Source organism: Macrobrachium rosenbergii, chromosome 46, assembly GCF_040412425.1.
Source record: "Macrobrachium rosenbergii isolate ZJJX-2024 chromosome 46, ASM4041242v1, whole genome shotgun sequence".
NCBI lineage: Eukaryota > Metazoa > Arthropoda > Malacostraca > Decapoda > Palaemonidae > Macrobrachium > Macrobrachium rosenbergii.
This window is the reverse complement of record NC_089786.1, coordinates 11358244-11378764: the sequence shown is the minus strand read 5'-3', so window position 1 is coordinate 11378764 and position 20521 is coordinate 11358244. Positions and strand designations below refer to the sequence as shown.

At 39.2% G+C, this 20521-nt stretch overlaps 1 protein-coding gene across 4 annotated transcripts; it reads right to left on the bottom strand.

Moving 5' to 3' along the window:
• Positions 1–1336: 1336 nt before the first annotated feature.
• LOC136830210 (mitotic-spindle organizing protein 1-like) lies at positions 1337–20073 on the bottom strand. 4 transcript variants are annotated; one of them, XM_067089505.1, is made up of 4 exons: positions 19909–20073; positions 17344–17415; positions 7100–7210; positions 1337–2618 (listed from the first exon to the last, which is right to left on the bottom strand). In XM_067089505.1, the coding sequence occupies exons 3-4, from the start codon at positions 7191–7193 to the stop codon at positions 2476–2478; spliced, it is 237 nt and encodes a 78-aa protein (XP_066945606.1). In that variant the 5' UTR covers positions 7194–7210; positions 17344–17415; positions 19909–20073; the 3' UTR covers positions 1337–2475. The 4 variants fall into 4 exon arrangements, with proteins under 4 accessions (XP_066945606.1, XP_066945607.1, XP_066945609.1 ...); XM_067089506.1 differs by lacking the exon at positions 19909–20073 and adding an exon at positions 17718–17939; XM_067089508.1 differs by lacking the exon at positions 17344–17415 and having other exon boundaries at positions 19909–20067.
• Between the last annotated feature and the right edge of the window lie 448 nt (positions 20074–20521).

Genomic DNA, 20521 nt, shown 5'->3' with positions numbered 1-20521 from the left:
GTCCAAGGTCAGTACACATTAATTTTAAACACTGTGAACCTCCATTTTCTCACAAGATCCACTAAGATTATACCATTTAACTTCTAATGGTTTCACATTCTCTTGAACACTCATCAGCTGTCCCTCAAGGTGCATGTCAAACATTAGATTTTGGATAGTACTGTATTTACCCTTTGATGGAGCTTAACACCTATTTGAGAGCTGCAGTACTAAACAATCCTACTTTACAGTAAAGAACCCTCTACTCAAGTTGCCTCAGACCTTTTCATAGGCATCCCACATTGGCCTGCCACCCTCCTAGGGTTGTATTCAAGCAATGATTTACACAAAAGTTAAAGTGGTATGGGTCCACCGAAATGTTACACCTTTTGACGACCACAAGGTTATGTGCTGGGCCGATTCCCTTTCAGTCACCCTTACCTGGGGAATCCTGGTTGGTTTAGTTTACTTAAATTTGGCAGTTTATCTCCCAACAGATGAGGTCCTCCACTGAATGGGTCATTGTATGGTCATGGAAGAAATTCTGAGATTTAATCTTACTTAAAAAAAAATTTATATGTAAAGTCCTTTATTGTGTTTACCTAGTTTGCTACAGCAGCCTTGTAGTTCTGTACCAAAATATGGATTCTTAAAAAATTAATTACTGGAATGGTCATCTTGAAAGATCCTCAGATAATTTGGGGATCCTAAAACCACATTTTATGCATGGGGCTCCTATGAGCTTTGTAACTGTTTAGGGGAGCTTATCACTGTTTGGGTGACAATGAATCAAACCACAGCTTAGGCAGCAGCAAATTTCTAGGATGATTGTGATGTTTCAAGTCCTGACTACCAGATTCGCTGGTCCTAGTTTTTGACACATCCAATAAAAATTAAAGGATGTGTTTTACTCAGTAAAGTCAAAAGTCACCAACAATCCTACAGTGGCTTTTCACTCTTTTCAAACTACACTATCCAGATAGGTACATATTTTATCATCCCACTTTAATTTTCAGGTACATATTTTATCATCCCACTTCAATTTTCCTGTCAATAAATGACAACGAAATTTGGGGCTACAGCTTACAATATGCCCAGGGAGCAGACTATTGGCAATTGTAAGGTTCTCTGCAGCATTTCTTTAACCACCAGTTCCACTGCTTTCTATCTTTTAACTGTTCATCCATTCCCTTTGTTCTCTTCCCACCTAATCGCCCAACATTTCACTCTTGTTATTCTTGCTCAACTTTCACCTATATTGCTTGAGACATATTTGGGCTGTCATATAAGCATCTATTAACATGACTCAATCTCATTCAATTAATCATAAAAAGAAAAATCTAGGTGACTGAAACCCTCAGAGCACATTAGTCTTACATATAATACAGCTTAAAATAGTTAACATTTATATAAGTGACAATGTTTATACAATAGAAGCAAAACCAGCTTTGGCCTGTGCTATTACCAAAAGATTTCTAAGCAGTTCTTTTGGTAACCAATTTAAGTTTAGTCTCGTGTTATTGATTTTCACTCCCAACAATGATGCAAGAGCTTTTTCAAGAAACTTTATTCTGGTTTTAATATAAAGCTATGGCTTACTCCAAAGCAGAAATATTCCAGGTTAAATAAAACATTTTTTTTTTTTACTCCAGAGGCATAAAAAAAAGTATATGCCCCTAAAGTGCTGAACAGCATTTCCAAATATGGTAACAAAATTTGCCATAATTCTTGCCTATGCTAATTTCATCTTGGGGATTAGGAACAGCATGTGTGTTACAAACATAAAAGGATACTATCACATAATTCTGTGTACACAGGTGAAAATCTACATTTATGTTATTTTTGGACTATAAATAACACTTAAGAATTTCTTGTGGCTCAAGGCACAAAAGTATTAGGTATATTAAAGGGTAAATTAAAAAATCTGTGGCCAATTTATTCATTTTCCCCAGACTATAGACATGCCTCATCAACTATCCAATTTTCTACTGTATACCTTTAGAGTAAAAATTTCCTGTAACAAGATAACAATGCTGTGTATGAAAATGGGATATTTAATACAGCGCAATAGGTTGAAGCCTGCATATGCACAACGAGTAAAACTGAAATCATTGAGAAGAGCTAAGCTGAAAGCTCTAAGTAGCTACATTATATCAAAGAGCAAAACTGCAAATAAAAAAATGACAATATCAAAATTGGTGATTCATAAAATCTTTCATTTTCCCTGTCATTGCCCCCTTCTTATTATAAATTAAATCAAACTGCATTCAAGCTATACGCAGCACACCGAGAATCAAATCAAATGTAAAACATAGAAAAACCTGGTAACTCAGCTCATTAAAATATCTAAAAATCTACCCGATGAGAAAGTGGTATGGCACCACAAATTAAGAATACAAAATAAAAAAAAAAAAAAAACTTTTCAAAGCAATCACTCAAGTTCCTCAGGTACAAAAACATGACCATTTGCAACAAAATAATGCTCGAGTCCAACGGCTATTGACTTCTGTGACCGTTGGTGTGTCCCGTTTCCTCTTTCTTGACCCTCTGGAGTTCCATAATCACTTTGGCCAAGGCTTCCGGGTTTGCCCCACTCTCACACAAACGCACACAGAGTGCCAGCGTTGTCTCGTCCAATCCTGCAAATCACAAATAACTGTTAATATAAATCTGACTCTAGATCAATTTGAATGACACAACAAGTAAAAAAAAATGCACCAAAGTTTCTTCGGCAAAATCGGGTTTTCTGTACAGCGTATAATGCTGTATGAAACTTTCTGCCATGGCCCAAGAAACTTAGCCATGGTCCAGTGGTGGCCTGTGTTGTTGGTACCTATAGCTGTGCCAGAAATACAATTATGGCTAAATTTAACCTTATATAAAATAAAAATTAGTGAGGCTAGAGATCTACAATTTGTTATGTCTGATGATTGGAGGGTGAATGATCAGCATAACAATCTACAGCCCCCAAACCTCAGTAGATTTCAAGACCAGAGGGCAGACAGAAAAGTGCGGATGAACAGACACAGTCACCTCAATAGTTTTCCTTTACAGGAAACTGAAAAAGATAAGACACTGGTACCAAGAATATTACACTATTACCCTACCCTGCTATATGAATTGGAATACTGTACAGTATATGGTTCCAGACTTGTTAAAAACTTTCCATTATGAGTAGAGATCAAAGATATAATGTGCAGGTCACTTTAATAAAAATATTTCAAAACCTTTTCCTCAGAGCTGACCTATAGTATCAATATTTAACTCCTCAAGCCAGAAACATAGAAAGCTGCAACATCACAGTTTTATGTATGCTAAAAACAGAAACTGTTCTTTGGGAGAGGGCTAGAACTGTGAAGAATGATCAGTGGTACAAAAGTTCATGCTAACATGCACAGTGAACAGTTGCTTTGACCACGTCAGTCATGTATCGCCAATCTTGCTGCTGTGGGCTCAGTTTCTGGCTAAAAAATCAACCATCAACACTTAAGATGAATATTTTGTCAATATGGCCAAACTTCTTTTTAATGTCATGAAATAGCCTTATCTACCATAAAGTCAGTATGGTGAATACTCATTTTAAAATTAGCATGGCAAAATATTACATTCACATTCAAATCTACTACTAATGAGCTACTCTTTCCCCCCTATTCTTTTTGCATTCTTAATTCTTTGCCAGTCTCCTCTTTCTCACTTTCCATTACCACCTGTCACAAAACCACCACTTTCAAAGTAGCAAAACTTTTACCGGAGCTCAGGAAACAATCTAGTAAGGCCATTTTTCAACTCATGTACAGAAAGCAGGTGAACAAAGGAAACAGAAAGCTTCCTAACTTCCAATCAGACTGACAAGTATAAAAAAAAAACTTGGATAAAGATGTGATTTAATATATGCTCCAATGTCACTCCCAAACTGATAGTAGTCTTCCTCAGCATGCGTAATGAAGCATCTGTTCTCTCTAAGTGTTTATCTTCTAGCTGTTCTAACCAAGGCAACATTCCTGTTTGTGAATGATTATAACTTTCCATCCTTTGCAAGCTCTTTTTATTATATCCCAACATCTGTCAGCTTTTGAATTCTTAGGGATTCGAGGCTCTACAGAAACCTTCACAATGCATACAAGTACCCTCCATTTACTTAAGCTGCCAAAGTTATGAGGGATGAGTAAAAGTTGGACAACCAAGTGTGAAGAAGTCAAAGGAACAGATAAATGAGTAAGACAGAAAGCTGCCCAGCTGAAGCTCAACAGAACACATCTAAGAATCTGTAACATTGCTTACAGATTATAGCACAAGGTACACTGTATTAGTAACCCCTTACTGCTTATGCATTATATTTCCACACACAATACATACCAACCATACAAAGTTCAGAAACAGAGCATATATTATCTCTTATGAACCCTCTATGACCAAACACCATTTGTATATTTTCGACAAAATTAAGAGGAATATAATGGATGCAGAAAACAACACCTGATGTAACTGCTTATGAAGAAAATTATAAAAACATTACATCCACACAGAATATAGAAAGATTATCACCTTGTTGTTGCTGTCACAGATGGTGTGGGCAACAGGCACTGAAAACTGACAATGCCTGTCCACCAACATCAACTTCTCGCATGTCATTTTATGGTACATGCTAATTTTCTTGTTAACCCTTTAACGCTGAAGCCCTATTTACAAAAACGTCTCCCGTATGCCAGCGGCATTCGGTGAGTTAGCGCCGAAGCGGAAAAAAAGTTTTTTAAAAAAATCACAGCACGCTTAGTTTTTTAGATTAAGAGTTCATTTTGGCTCATTTTTTTGTCATTGCCTGAAGTTTAGTATGCAACCATCAGAAATGAAAAAATATCATTATCATATATAAATATTGGAATATATGACAAAAAAAAAAAACTTGTATATAATTGTATACAAATTGCGCTGTAAGCAAAACGGTTAAAGCTAATGAGTTAATTTTTTTTAGTTGTATTGTACACTAAATTGTGATGATTTTGGTATATAACAAATTTTAAAACGATCAAAGCAACACAGAGAAAATATTATCACAAAATTATCCATGAATTGGTAACGCGCAGACATAAAAAAATGTTTTTTTCAAAAATTCACCATAAATCGAAATATTGTGCTAGAGACTTCCCATCTGTTGAAAAATGAAGCTAATTGATTGAATATTACTAGACTGTAAGTGTTTTAGCTTACAATTGCAGTTTTCGACCATTTCGGTTGAGTTAAAGTTGACCGAAAGTCGAATTTTTGCTATTTATCGTGATTTATATGGAAATATTTCAAAACTGATAAAAGCTACAACCATGAGTTATTTTTTGTTGTATTGTACATGAAATTGCGCACACTTTCATATATAAAATTTTATGTAACGACTAATATAAAGCAGTGCAAATATTACAACAATGAGACGAAAGAATTTCTGAGATGTTCGGCTGAGTTACCGCGCAGACGTAAGGAAAATGTTTTTTTTTTTAAATTCACCATAAATCGAAATATTGTGCTAGAGACTTCCAATTTATTGCAAAATGAAGTTAAACGATTGAATATTACCAGAATGTAAGAGTTTTAGCTTACAATTGCGTTTTACCATTTCGGTCGAGTTAAAGTTGACCGAAGGTTGAAATTTTGGCAGTTATCGTGATTTATGTGAAAATATTTCAAAACTGATAAAGCTACAACCATGAGCTATTTTCTGTTGTATTCTACATGAAATTGCGCACATTTTCATATATAAAAGTTTATGTAACGACTAATGTAAAATGATGCAAACATTACGACAACATGACTAAAAGAATTTCTGAGATGCTCGGCCGAGTTGCAGCGCCAGACGTAAGGAAAAATATTTTTTTTCAGAAATTCACCATAAATCGAAATATTGTGCTAGAGACTTCCAGTTTGTTGCAAAATGAAGGTACATGATTGAATATTACTAGAATGTAAGAGTTTTAGCTTATAATTGCGTTTTTTACCATTTCGGTCGAGTTAAAGTTGACCGAAGGTTGAAATTTTGCAGTTATCGTGATTTATATGAAAATATTTCAAAACTGATAAAAGCTACAACCATGAGTTATTTTCTGTTGTATTCTACATGAAATTGCGCACATTTCCATATAAAAACTTTATGTAACGACTAATATAAAACAGTGCAAACATTATGACAACGTGATTAAAGAATTTCTGGCACGGACGTAAGGAAAAAGTTTTTCAAAAATTCACCATAAATCGAAATATTGTGCTAGAGACTTCCAATCGGTTGCAAAATGAAGGTAAATGATTGAATATTACTAGATCGTAAGAGTTTTAGCTTAAAATTGCATTTTTTACCATTTCTGTCGAGTCAAAGTTGACCGAAGGTTGAAATTTTGGCAGTTATCGTGGGTTTATATGAAAATATTTCCAAACTGATAAAAGCTACAACCAAGGGTTGTATTTTGCTGCATTGTACATGAAATTGCGCACATTTTTTATATATAAAACTTTATGTAACGGCTAATATAGAACAGTGCAAAAATTACGACAAAATGACGAAAAGAATTTATGAAATTTTCGGCTGAGTTACGCCCGTGCGTAAGAAAAAGTTTTTTCAAAAATTCACCATAAATCGAAATATTGTGCTAGAGACTTCCAATTTGTTGCAAAATGAAGGTACATGATTGAATATTACTAGAATGTAAGCGTTTTAGCTTACAATTGCGTTTTTCGACCATTTCAGTTGAGTCAAAGTTGACCGAAGGTTGAAATTTTTTGTAGTCGACGTACGGTACGTCCACTCGGCACCCAACAGACAATTTTGGTCGACGTACGATACGTCCAATAGGCGTTTAAGGGTTAAACAGAGTTCAGGTGTGAGGAGCCAAGTACTTACACTGATAATCAGTGAAAGAACTTCACATTCATGATTTCAATTATCAAGGGCACTTAGCAGTGCCTATTTGTGATGGCAGGTTAATACATGAAATGTGACAAGAGTTTGGTGCAACTACTCAAAGGACTGAGATAATTTTCTCTTAAATTATTAGAAATTATTAGTAATCATTATTAACTATTTTAATCAGATCAATGAGTAAAAACTAAATGTTAAGAACCCAGAACAAACTAATCATACCTGTATTTAACAATTTGGAAATTTCCATGAGTATTTGGAATGTCTCCTTGGCATTAACAACAGAATTGTCCATTGCCATGGTTGAATCTCTCATCCCCTAAGGATACACACCTGAAAGCCACAAGGATGTTCAATTTAGTTCCATTCATACCGTATAGAAATTATTTTAAATTTATACATCAAACTAGTGATTCTATTTTATAATCCTGTTAGAGCAGATAATTCTTCAAAGGTTTCATCATAAATATGGTATTTTCATTATAAAATAAGTTTTTAAATATACTTACCTGGTAGTTACATATATAGCTTTATCCCGCCGATTCGTCATACACACGGCAGAAATTCAAAATTCGCGGCAATCGCCGATAGATGGTCAGGTGGCCATACCTGAGCGCCCTCTACCAGGTAACTAGAACCATTCCCAATTGTCCTCAGAAATTCCATGCCCCTGTTCTCAGAGGGGAGGAGGGAGGGACCTTTTATATATGTAACTACCAGGTAAGTATATTTAAAAACTTATTTTATAATGAAAATACCATTTTTAAATATCTAACTTCCCCTGGTAGTTACATATATATAGCTGATTGACACCATTGGTGGTGGGTTAGAGAACCAAAACACCGTTGGGAATTCGTATAATTACTAAACACTAAAAATTAGCTGTAAACATACTCTGGTTCTTACCTGATAAGGAAGCTGGCTTCATAATTATCCTGCCTCATTCGCCTGCATTCCTTGAGAGACCCAGCGACCCATCCAGGGGGCTGTAGAAAGTCTCTATGGGGCTGTCACACGGTCCTCGACCTTAACATGACTAGACCACCACCCTTGCTATCCTGGCATAGCCATGGACAAAGAGCTGACCACCTGACCCACTAAAATCACTAAATAACACACTCCATAAAACCTAACTTAGACTTGCAACCCCAGACTGTGGAAGGTTGCAACAACCTTCACAGACAACCTGTGAGTTCAAATCAAGAAAAAGGCAAGGGTATAATACAAAAAAAAAAGGTTATAGGGTAGAGGCAGTAGTACCCTCTCCAACTACGTGGCGCCGGAGGCAACGTGACGGACCCAGGGAACAGCAATCCTCATATTGGGTCTGTACTTCTTTCAGGTAACAATCTGCGAAGATAGATTTGCTTCGCCAAAAAAGTCGCTTCCAAAATCGATTTCATAGACCTGTTGTGTCTATAAGCCATCGAAGTTGCCACCGCTCTTACCTCGTGCGCTTTGACTTTGAGGATTGGAAAGCTTTTCTCGTCACATTCTTGGTGAGCTTCCCTTATTAAGTCCTTGATAAAGAACGCCAGTGCATTCTTTGATAAGGGTAACGAAGGTTTCTTCACTGAGCACCAGAGGTGATCTGTCTGACCTCTCATGTTTCTGGTCCTTTGTAGATAAAATTTTAGGGCCCTAACTGGACAAAGGCCTCTCTTTTTCCTGTCCTACTAAATGAGACAGCCCTGGTATGGAAAAAGATCTGGGCCATGGTTGAGAAGGGTTCTCGTTTTTAGCGAGAAAACCAAGTTGAAGTGAGCATACTGCATTTTCCCCATTGAAGCCTACTTTCTTGCTAAAGGCTTGTAGTTCTCCTACCCTCTTGGCTGTAGCCAAAGCGACCAGGAAAAGGGTCTTCTTAGTGAGATCCTTCCATGAAGCCTTGTCGAGAGGTTCAAACCTATTCGAGGTTAAAAATTTTAAGACTACGTCCAAGTTCCAAGAGGGGGTCGGGTTGTCCTTCCTCTTAACTGTCTCAAAGGACCTTATGAGATCCGTGAGGTCCTTGTCTCCCGACACGTCAATATTTCTGTGACGGAAGACGGAAGCAAGCATGCTGCGGTATCCCTTGATGGTAGATACTGCTAGGTTTCTTGGGTTTTCAAATGCAGAAGAAAATCTGCCAGTTGAGTTAGAGAGGTACTGGAAGAGGAAATGTTGTTTTTCCTGCACCATTCCTGAAAACGTCCCACTTTGATTGGTACACCTTGAGTGTGGACGTTCTCCTCGCTCTCGCGATGGCTCTTGCAGCTTCCTTGAAAAACCCTTCGCTCTTGCCAGTTTTTCGATAGTCGAAAGGCAGTTAGGTTGAGAGCGAGGAGATTTTGATGGTATCTCTCTATATGTGGCTGTCTGAGTAGATCGTTCCGACAAGGTAACGATCTGGGGTGTCTACTAGCCACTCCATCACCTCCGTGATCCATGGTCTCATGGGCCAAAATGGAGCTATCAGGGTCATGCGGGCGTCGCTCGACTCTCTGAACTTCTTCATGACTCTGTCTAGGATCTTGAATGGAGGAAAAGCGCACATGTCTAGTCCCTCCCAATTCATGAGGAAGGCGTCCACCGCCACTGCTTCCTGGTCTGGGACTGGAGAGCAGTAGACTGGTAACCTCTTCGTTCTCTGTGTCGCAAAGAGGTCTATTGACGGTTCTCCCCACAGATTCCAAAGCCTGTTGCACACATCGTGATGTAAGGTCCATTCTGTCGTGAGAACCTGTCTTCCTCTGCTGAGAAGATCCGCTCTGACGTTCTTCTCTCCTCTATGAAGCGGTGATCAGAGTTAAGTTGTTCGTTTCTGCCCACAGCAGGAGATCTTTGGCTGCCTCGTAAAGGGAAAACGAACGCAGTGCCACCCTGTTTCCTGATGTAGGCCAACGCTGTGGTGTTGTCTGCGTTGACCTGTACAATCTTGTTCTGGACCTTCTCCTGAAAGTGGACTAGTGCAAGATGAATGGCCACCAGTTCCTTGACATTTATATGCCATTTCTTCTGATGGTTTTCCCATAGACCTGAGATCTCGCCCTTCCCCAGCGTTGCACCCCATCCCATGTCCGATGCGTCTGAATACAACACTAGGTCGGGGTTCTTTTGTTGAAGTTCGAGAATCACTTGAAGTTTTTTGGGGTCGTTCCACCAACTCAAATGTTTTTGATTCCCAGAGGATCGGAATCCACGTCTCCAGATCTTGGCCTCTTTTCCAATAGCTTGACAGATGGAACTGAAGTGGACGTAGATGTAGTCTTCCCAGGGAGACGAATTGTTCGATCGAGGAGAGGGTCCCCAGCAGACTCATCCACTCCCTCGCCGAACAGGTCCATCTCCCTAGAAAGAGCTTCACCTTTCTAAGCAATCTAGAATGCGTTTCGGGCTGGAAAAGCCCGAAAAACCACTGACTGAATCCTCATCCCCAGGTAGATGATGTCCTGTGAAGGCGTTAGCTGCGATTTGGCTAGATTTACTACCAGACCTAATTGTTGCGTCAAATTCATTGTAACTTGCAGATCCTCCAGACACTTTGCTTGCGATCTGGCTCTGATTAGCCAATCGTCCAGGTACATCGAAACCGTATCCCTTTTTAGATGTAACCAGTGAGCTACGTTCGATGCCACTCGAGAGAAAACGTAAGGAGCCGTGCTTAGTCCAAAACAAAGTGCTCTGAACTGATAGGTTGTCCCGAGATGCACAAACCTCAGATATTTTCTGTAGTTCGGGTGAATTGGTACGTGAAAATACGCGTCCTGTAGGTCTATTGAAACCATCCAGTCTTCCTGTTTGGTGCCTGCTAGGACTGACGAGATGTCTCCATGGCAAACTTGACTTTGCTTACGATTTGTTCAGTGGACTTACGTCCAGAACTGGTCTCCAACCCCGAGCTCTTGGGTACCAGAAAAAGTCTGTTGTAAAAACCCTCTGACGAGAGGTCCTTTACCTCTTCTATTGCTGCTTTTGATAGCATCTGGGTCACCTGTTCTTGAAGAGCTGCTGCTTTGCTCCCGAGTAAGTAGCTGTCAACTCCAACGGTTCTTGTGAAAGAGGGGCTTCCTTAGGAAGGAATCTTGTATCCTTCCTTCAAAACTCGACTGTCCATACGTCCGCTCCCCTTTGGCTCCACTCTTGCCAAAAGTGGGATAACCTGGCTCCCACTTGTGTCTGGAGGTTGTTGTGATCATTTCTTGGATTTGGGTTGCTGCTTGGGGTTCTTACGAAGTTGTCCTCCAGCAGCCATTCTCTGACTTCCTCTCGAAAGGGCTCTCCCACGAAAGGGCTGACTGCGCAGAGGAGCTTCCTTGTCCTTCCTGGCTAAAAAGTTTGCCGGAAGAACTTTCCTAGCAGTCCTTGTGATCAGATCTTGCGTTGATTGTTGCGCAAGGGCTGCTGATAAGTCCTTAACCAGCTCTGAAGGGAAGAGCTGTTTAGATAAGGAGCATACAACAGTTCAGATTTCTGAGCTAAAGTCACTCCAGACGACACGAACGAACACAACATAGCTCGTTTCTTGATAACACCTGCTGTGAAAAGGGCAGAAAGTTCGACCGACCCGTCCCTCACAGCTTTATCGAGACAGGCAATAAGGTGCATTTGGCGTTGTCATTCTTCTGATCTGACACCTCTGCAAGAGCTGCAAGAGTCCAGTCCATCAAGCTGAAGACTTCAATAGTTCTGAAGACGCCTTTCAGCAAATGATCCAACTCGAAGTGGACCACAGAACCTTGGCTTTAGTCATGGCTGTTCTCCGTGAAGAGTCAACGAGTCTGGAGAAGTCCCTTGGGAGGAGGCAGGAACTCCCAAACCGAGAGCTTCCCAGTCTCGCACCACACGCTGGATCTAGAAGCCAATCTTGTCGGGGAAAGGAAAAAGTTGTCTTTCCTTGTTCCTTCTTCTTCAAAAATCCAATCATTCAGTGTCGAAAAAGGCTCTTCACTGATTTGGCCAACACTGTCTTTTTGAATGAGGAAGACTTCTGGGGGTCTACCCATCAAATATTGGGAGGGAGGACTCGAGGTACGGCCTGATGAAAATCATTAGGAAATAAGTCCGCCAAAAGAGTAAGAAGTCTTTTCAGATCAGCGGCATGAAGAGTTTCTTGAGTTTCCTCTTCCGAGATCTCTTCCAAAGGATCCGCTATTTCCGATGTCGAACGAGAGGGGGAAACGTGTGAATCGTGTTGCTTGCGGCCACGCATGCGTCCAACTTGCTGCGAGGGAGCCGCGATCCTTGTTCCTCCCGTCACTCGTGCGGCTTGTTGCGGGAAGCGTCTATGAGCGCTGCAACTTGCCGCGAGTTTGCGCCTCTTGCTGGTTGTTAGCGTCTTGTTGTTCTGATTCTTGCCTTACCTCTTCTTGGGTCTGTTGACGTCCTTAGATTCCTTCTTGTGTGTTTCTTCTCTTAGTCCTTGCGACTTGTAAGAGTCAAAAGAGACGCAAAGGGACTGCTGGACTTCCGACAAGAACTTTACTTGAGGTGCCGCTTGCTGCTGGGAAACAACTGCAGATGGCACTGCACTAGCTTCCACAACTTCGGAGACTCTAGCTGGGATCTTTTGATGAAGAGGTGGTGACGCAGCTTGCGACACATCCCATTCTGGGGGAGGGGGAGAAGCGTGAACTGAAGTCATGTATACGTCTTCTTCCTCCGACGAGCTATGCGTCTTACGCCTCTGTTTAGGCGCAGAAACGCCGTCTTCTTCCGACAGGAATCTCTCTGGAGAGCTCCATTTGCTGCAAGAGGGTTGTTGGAGCGGGAAGGGGACCTGCGTCTCTTGATAGGTCTAGACTCTTGTGACTGACGCCAACCACGTCTGGGTCTTGCGTCATCCGAGGAAGACAAACACGCCCTCATCTCGCCTTTCCTGCGAGGGGAGCGCCCTGGGATGCGCCAACAGGATCGCCGAGGGGACGTCCGCTCGTTGTTCAACGCCTCACCTCCCTTAGCCTGTCGACGTTCCTTCTCCCAGGGGTTGGGGAGCATGGAAGAGGTCTAGGCTAGGAGCGTGACAGACACGAACGGACGCACTCCCTCCACTGCACTAACACTGTCACCGAACTTTTGTTGCAAACTATGCACTGCCCCCACATCACTTCCCTATCCGAAGAAAGGGATTGTACAGAAACTCCTATGGCCGAAATAGCAGCCATTATATCCTTTAAAGACGGATTACTTACTCCCGACTCCGCAGGAGGATCGGGTACTAAAGCCTTAGGGTTAGGATCAGGAATATTAGTATCAGACAAGTTAGAAAGGACTTGACTATCAGAAGACCTAGCTGAAAGGACACTGGAAGATCTAGCTCTCCTAATTCTGTCCTTTTCCAATCGCCTCACATAGCGATCATACTCTCTCCACTCTTTCTCGGACAAACTTTCACACTCCTTGCATCTATCATCAAGTGCACACACATGATCTCTGCATTTCTTACAAACTGTGTGGGGATCAAGAGCAGCCTTGGAAAGCCGGTTCTTGCATCCCTAACACACATTCTAACAACAGGGTCAGCCATCTTGAAAAGCAAGTACAAAGAACAATTGTAACAGTCAGAAATCGAACAGATAGGCTAACAATGAGAAACGAAAAATCCAGGGAAGATCCAAAATCAGCGAAAGCCATCAACAAAAACCAAACAAGTAATGGGTACTTCACCAATTGTAGTAAAGCAAACCAAAGTAGAGCGAATTTCCAACGTGTTGATAGAACGACGGCAGGGAATTTCTGAGGACAATTGGGAATGGTTCTAGTTACCTGGTAGAGGGCGCTCAGGTATGGCCACCTGACCATCTATCGCGATTATTTGAATTTTGAATTTCTGCCGTATGCGCATGATTTAATCGGCGGGATAAAGCTATATATATGTAACTACCAGGAAGTTAGATATTTAAAATCTGCTAATTCTGGAACCATTGTAAATACAATACAGCAATGGATCTTAACACAAATTCTGTACATTGTAACTGGCAGTACTTCTAGAGTGAGCAAAATAAACCTACTGCACAGAATTCACTGTCTACTAGACTAGACAAAGCTAATTCAGGGATGAATTAATAGCTTCAACGGTACACGGGCATATATTTCATGACTCACAAAGCTGGTCTAAAGGATTAATTTTTGGCATAAATAAAAATTGTCTCATTCTTTAAAATATGGTTTACAAACTTAATCAATTTATTCTAGTAAATTTCCTTAGAGAATCTGTACCCAGCTTGCCAATCACTGTTTGTTTAAATAATAACAGTCACTATAACCTATGTTTTAAAGTTACTGTACTTAATTCTACATGCCTAACAGCAAATAATTATGATTCTTGGCTTTACAGGCCAACTCATGGAGGAAACATACACACACACACATCAAAGACCTGGTCAACAAATTCATTCATATAAGGTAACTATCTCCATAAACACAAGCTAAGGACAAATGTATACAAATGCAAGAATACAAAAAAAAAGTCAAAACTGCAAGTGTTTCCTAACAGTATAAAGCTTAACTCTTGCACATGCTTTATCTGCTGGTAGTAAAGAAATTACATTCACAAAATGCGTAAAACTACTGACAGAGTACCAAAAGTGCTTCCTGAGCCTGGGGAGCTATTCTCCAAAGAAGAAAGTCATGGTCTCTTTAGTTAAATGCTTTCATGTTTTGCCAGGAACAGGAAACTGGTCTCTGTTGAAAGTGTGGTTTTTGAAAAGTTGGGAAAGCCTTAATGTTAAACATTTCTCACATGTCTCCCCCTAAGATTCTTAGCCTCTGTTTATGAGGGATGAGGGGCATCAGAGGGCAATTATTTTAGTTTGACTCTTACTACTCTGACCAATACAGTGCGCATTCTCATCTTTTTTCCCATATGCTTTTTTTTCTCTCTGTTCTTCGGCTACCTGGACTAACATTTCGTTATGAACCATTCATGACCTTGAATAAGGTTTTGATTGTTCTTAGAGTAGCATAACTCCTCACCAGTAAAATTCAAGTGTGTTAAAACTGAGTATTATGTTGAGCTCTGCTCCCAATGTTGGGTCTGACCCTGATGGACTGACAACCCCAAAGGCATTTAGAGTGTTACTTTTACCTACGACAGTGGTTCACTTATCCTTTGACAGTGGTTCATTTGTCCTTTACGAAGGGCTGCAAGGTCGGAAGGGAAAAAATACCATAATATAATACTGTAATAAGAAAATCTTCATTGCAAGGAATGTGAAAAAAATCCCATAAATGTTGGTGACCTTGGTATGAACAAGAGCATTTTTTCAGCCCTTCACTAAGAAATAAACCTAAGTAATAACAACAAAAACAACATACAGGGGGAATTAAAGATGGACAAGATAAAACAGAAAGGTAAATGAAATTTATACTAGATCGAAGCTTGATCTATTTGGATTTTGTTTATAGGCATGAAAATAGGTTCAAGTTTCTAGAATTATAAACATATGTTTCATGATTAAACTAGAAAATTATATGATCAGGTAACTAACTAAAGAAGAGCTAATTAAACACATTCAAGGAAAATCCTCTAGATTAAAACAATAGATAACATCAATGATAAAAAAACCAAACAACAAAACAAATAGCATGCAAGGTATAGGTATAAAAATCCCCAAGATGAACTAATATATAAACCATTCCAGACTTTCTTCAACACCATAAAAGGTTGTAAAACTTACATGCAACTCTATAGAGTAAAACCAAGACATTCCTGTCGGTGAACCCATTACCTTTGCCAAATGGCAGACTTTAAGGACCAATGAATCTAATAACAAACTAAAACACATCAAATCCAATCAAGAAATTGTGATGTTCTTCGCGAAAAAATGACTGGGCTATGTTAAGGCAATTTTATACCATCTTTGAACTGCTCACACTTGTTTGAGCCTAGCATATTTGATAAATATACCACAAAACCTTCATGTGACTGTCCCTCCTTGAACTACTGCCACTCATAGGATTCTCTTACTGTCCTTATTCAGCTGCCCTAGTTGTTAAATTATCTTTACCAATGGTCTAGCTGACCTCACTTGCTGTTGGTTATCTTGTTCATCAACTCTCCACTGGCTGTGAAGCTTAACAGCTTGCCAAATTTCTATCAGTCCCATTCAACGTTTCATGTGTTTCTTGAATTGTACCATCATCAAAGGGGTCACTGAAGGACCTCTGTAATGATCTACACACATCTAACAAAGATTATGGGAAGAGAAGCCAAGAAAAACCTGTGGTTACATCAGAAGAAAGAGCAAAAGACACTGGCTTTTCAGACTGAAATGAGGCTCATAAACAGCATCCCTTGTATAAGGATGTGTTGTCAGTGTACTTCATATGAAAACTGTTGGCATTACTAAATGGTGTTTGCAGCATCCCTTCAGCCCCTAGCTATAACCCATTTGACCTTTTAATTTATGAACATTCCTATTTACTTTCTTCCATATTACTGTCCAACCTCTCAATTCCTTCTTACTGCAATTGTGACTGTGGGCTTTTCTCCCAGTTCCATCTTCAGGAATTTGTATTTTATCTCAATCATTTTATAGGTCTGTTTACTGTGCTGTCCAACCACTCATCTTTTCACTGTAGTAAGTGCTGAATGGCTGAAAATGCCCCAATGCTTGGCTTTATAGCCTAACTTTCTTGATTCATTCATTCATCAACAGCTATCAAATGTTTTTACAATCAAGCTAGTCCCAAACCCAGATAAAAGAGCAGCATTGATCTGTAAAACTTTCAACAAAACTTGGCAGTTTGCTGCAAGCAGTGATATGTCATAATGAAGCCTACGGGCCAAAGTGTAAGAGTAACAGCATTAGTGGTCTTGCAACCAAAAGTGCAAGCCACAATAGAGTAGATAGAGCTGATAATTTAGAATCTTTTTGCTTTTGGGCAGAACCCAAGAGCATGGATATACAATTAATAATACTTGCAATCAATGTCATAGTAGCCATTAATGTACCTATTAATGTAGTAATTTTATACACAAGAGCAAATTACAATACTGTACAGAACTTGAGGACTTAAGGAAATTGTAGATATCCCTATCCCTCTCAGCTCATTTACTATAGCTACAGGCAGGTAGGTTTCCAACTGTTAACCACTTAACTGGCTCTGAATTTCAATTTATTACCCTCCTCTCTCACAACCAGCAATAGTTTACACATCTGTGAAACTATGGTTTGTAGGTGTGTGTTATCGTACAAGTACAGCGGGTGATATATAAACAAACAAACAAAAAAGGTTACATACCAAACAAAAATAGCAGTGAATGAACTACCATAGTGTGAAATGCTATTCAGCTCACAGCATTAAGCATCAGAGAAAACATAGGAAAGAAAAGGACTAACTGTTGCCACCTTACCCCCCTGACCAACAGGCTAGTCTTCAGCATGAAGAATGTATAACCAGAAGGCAAGAAAGGCTACAATAAAAGCCATGACGATCTGATAAGGACTGTAACCCATGATTTAAGAAGATTTAAAGATTCTTACAAATACACAACTGCGATGGAAGACCTTTCAATTTTTTTCCTCTCAAGTCTTGCTGTTTGTCTGCCCAGTTATCTGAAAAAAATAAAAGCCAGAATGTCAGAATGTACTTTCATGTGTAAAGTTAATAAACAATATTCACACAGAACCTAGACAAAATAATCTTCTGTAAATACTCAAGTTAGTGAGACAATTCAGTCGTCATTGCACAAGGGGATATTAGCACAACCAAGAAAAAGCATAAATACTGTACCAATTTCTTGCACAAAAAATTAGCAGCTATTTTAACCCAGTACAAAATTAATCAAATTTCACTCATACTCTCAATAACAAGCATAGTTTTCAATAAAGTGCATGATAAGGCATTCCCTGCTTACTGGCGGCATTGATTAACAGCGATCTGGTTTTACAGCACTTGTCTAGCGATGCTGTTAACTGGATTTTTGGGAGCTGATCTCCAGTTAGCAGCACCAATCTCCACAAAACAGTGCCGATCTCCGGTTAGCAGAGCAGATATTCAGTTAACAGTGCCATTAAGCAGGTTATTAGCGCTGTTATTGCCAATTTTCGGTTAGCTGTGCTCGTCCAGGAACGGAACCCTTGATGTTAACCAGGGACTACCTGTAACTCATTTTATTATGCCTTAGTACAAAAGCACCTATTCTGTGACACCAGATTTTTGGTACAAGAATTAGCTAGCATCAGATGGAACAGTGATCCCATTCTGACTCAAAGTTTTGTGGGAAATCCCCTGAAAGTTGTAAGAGAAAACTACAAACAACTGTTCACTGCACCCGGGTTAATGTTGACTTTGCAAGCCACTGCCCAAACCAACGCAATACTTGGTCCATGACTCACATTGCACTTTTACTGATATCCATACTGATAAGAATTTAATTCATACATTTGTTTTTACCGAGTTGAGAAAATGATCGAAGAGTAACCTTACTCATTTAGCCTTCATTTTAATAAAGTCTCAAATGTAAGAAGTTCGCACACAAAAAGGCTAGCCTTAGGAATAGCACATTTCAAAATGTGGATCAACCACAACAATAACAGAGCAATTAACAGGATGCGTGCACTAAGTACAAGATAAACTGAGCTGCAGAGGGGGAGGTTTTACTTACAAACATTCTTAAAAAAATGAGTAAAGTGCTACATATGGTATAAGCACCTAAAAGTCTCCAACAAACAAACAGGTTAAGTTTCTTACAATTGTAAACAAATAGGAAGTCAGGTACAGTATAAAGTTAAGCATTTGCTTTTTAATTTTTTTTATAAACAATTCAATGATAAATTTTCCATATCCTTTCATCTGTGAAATACATATATCCAACAAGTTCCTTCTATTTACTAATCACACTCTTTTGCAAATTTAAATACTTTTTACTCGTATTTCTTAAAAATTTCATTAGTTTTACGTACCAATTAAAATAAATTCAAGTTTAATAGATCTTAGACGTCAGGGACAGTCAGTACCAATAAATGATGAAAAAGCATAGCAGGTCTGAACAAATTCCTTGCATAGTGAAAATAAAATTCCTTCAAACATGCATAAATAGTGTGACCCTGTACTGTGAAATTAAGCTTGAAACCAAAGTAGGACCCAGTTCCTCAATAGACTTTACAAATTCAAGATAAACATTAATAAGACAACAACATAAAAAGATACTCCAAATTAATCTCTTTTGACAATCCCTAAGAAGTGAAAGTAACATTTAAAATAAAAGAACTCTAAGTAATTCCATGTTGGCTTGGTAACATGTATCAATATAGGGAAGTTCTGACTGGCACATCGGATAGTGTTAATCCAAAATGATTCAGATCACAATCTAACACCTCTACCACGAGCAGTCATTGTAGTGTGTTGCGATACCTGTGGAAGTAAGCATTAGACAAACAAATAATAGGGTAGTTTGGACGACCAAGGGACGCGCCCATAACTCATTAACAACGACTCTAAATGAAAAATTGCACAGAATAAATGTTGTTCCGTGTTATGGGGGAACTTTCAGTAATAAGTGGAGTTTCCTTCACCAGGGGGTCTGGGGGGGGAAGAGCCCAGCTAAGTAACATGGCCTACTAGCCTAGGTTAGGTTAGTGTACGTTAGGTTAGTATGGTTCCTTTTAGCCTACAATAGGTTTCTTTGGCCAAACCCTTCTTGAACATAGCCTATGGCTCCCTAATGTCTCGTATTCGCCAAACCGTTCCATACAGTCCGTAAGGAGCTATTACTTGGAAATACCTCAACATCAGGTGTGTAAAAACAACTTCGTTACATGGGCACAAATTCACGGGGCAAATATACCCATAATCTAGTAAAATGAAACGTAAAAACATAAGGTGGATTGGGCTACCGTGCCCTAGGCCACGCCCATGAAAAATCGTCCAATATAAATTAAAAACAGCTGTATGAACTGGCAACGTTTAGTTAATATGATACATTATATTGTTCTACAGAAGACTTGACCGTGTCTCGACTAGGTTACTACCGTTACCGTAAGTTCGGCTATTTCTAACTTCCGTTGGGCTATTAGCAGTATTTGACACCCTTACGCCACACTTACCGGTCCAATTATAACTTCTAGATCAGTGGTTAATATTTACTTGTCTTCCTCCTCTTTCCCAAGACTCACAATAACAAAATAACAAAGGTGCGTCGTTGATTACAGTGAAAAAAATTCTCCCAAACAGATTCTTGCGATCTTTCTTCTTCTTTCGAGATCGAGCGGAGACTTCGGAATTAAGATAAGATTCCTTATTAATTCCTGCTCTTACACATCTGCGCATCTCCTCTGATGTTTCAAATGTTGGTGCATTTTTCGGGTAACGGTATATGTTTTGTAAATTAATCAGTACCATCATTATTAATACGAAATTTTTACTCTGAGAGTCGTAAGTTTTAACAGAAAAATTATTTGGTGCAAATCAAAAGACAGTATCATTGTTATGAAAGAATTATTTAAGAGCTATATTTTATCATAGCGGAAAACGTGTTGATAAATACAAGCTGATTAGATATGTAAATGTATTGATACACTTTTAAGTAACGGCATATATTGAACATCATCAATATTATTGAGAAATTTTGCTCTAAAAGTAATAAGCTTTAGAAGAAAAAGATTTGGTGCAAAGTAAGGCATTTTGTTTATTATGAAAGAATGATTTAAAAAATATATT

Coding starts and splice junctions, on each gene's coding strand:
- LOC136830210 (XM_067089505.1), bottom strand. CDS start 7,193: ATGAGAGATTCAACCATGGCAATGGACAATTCTGTTGTTAATGCCAAG. Junction 2,619..7,099: donor TTCCAAATTGTTAAATACAG/GTATGATTAGTT, acceptor TGTGATTTGCAG/GATTGGACGAGACAACGCTG.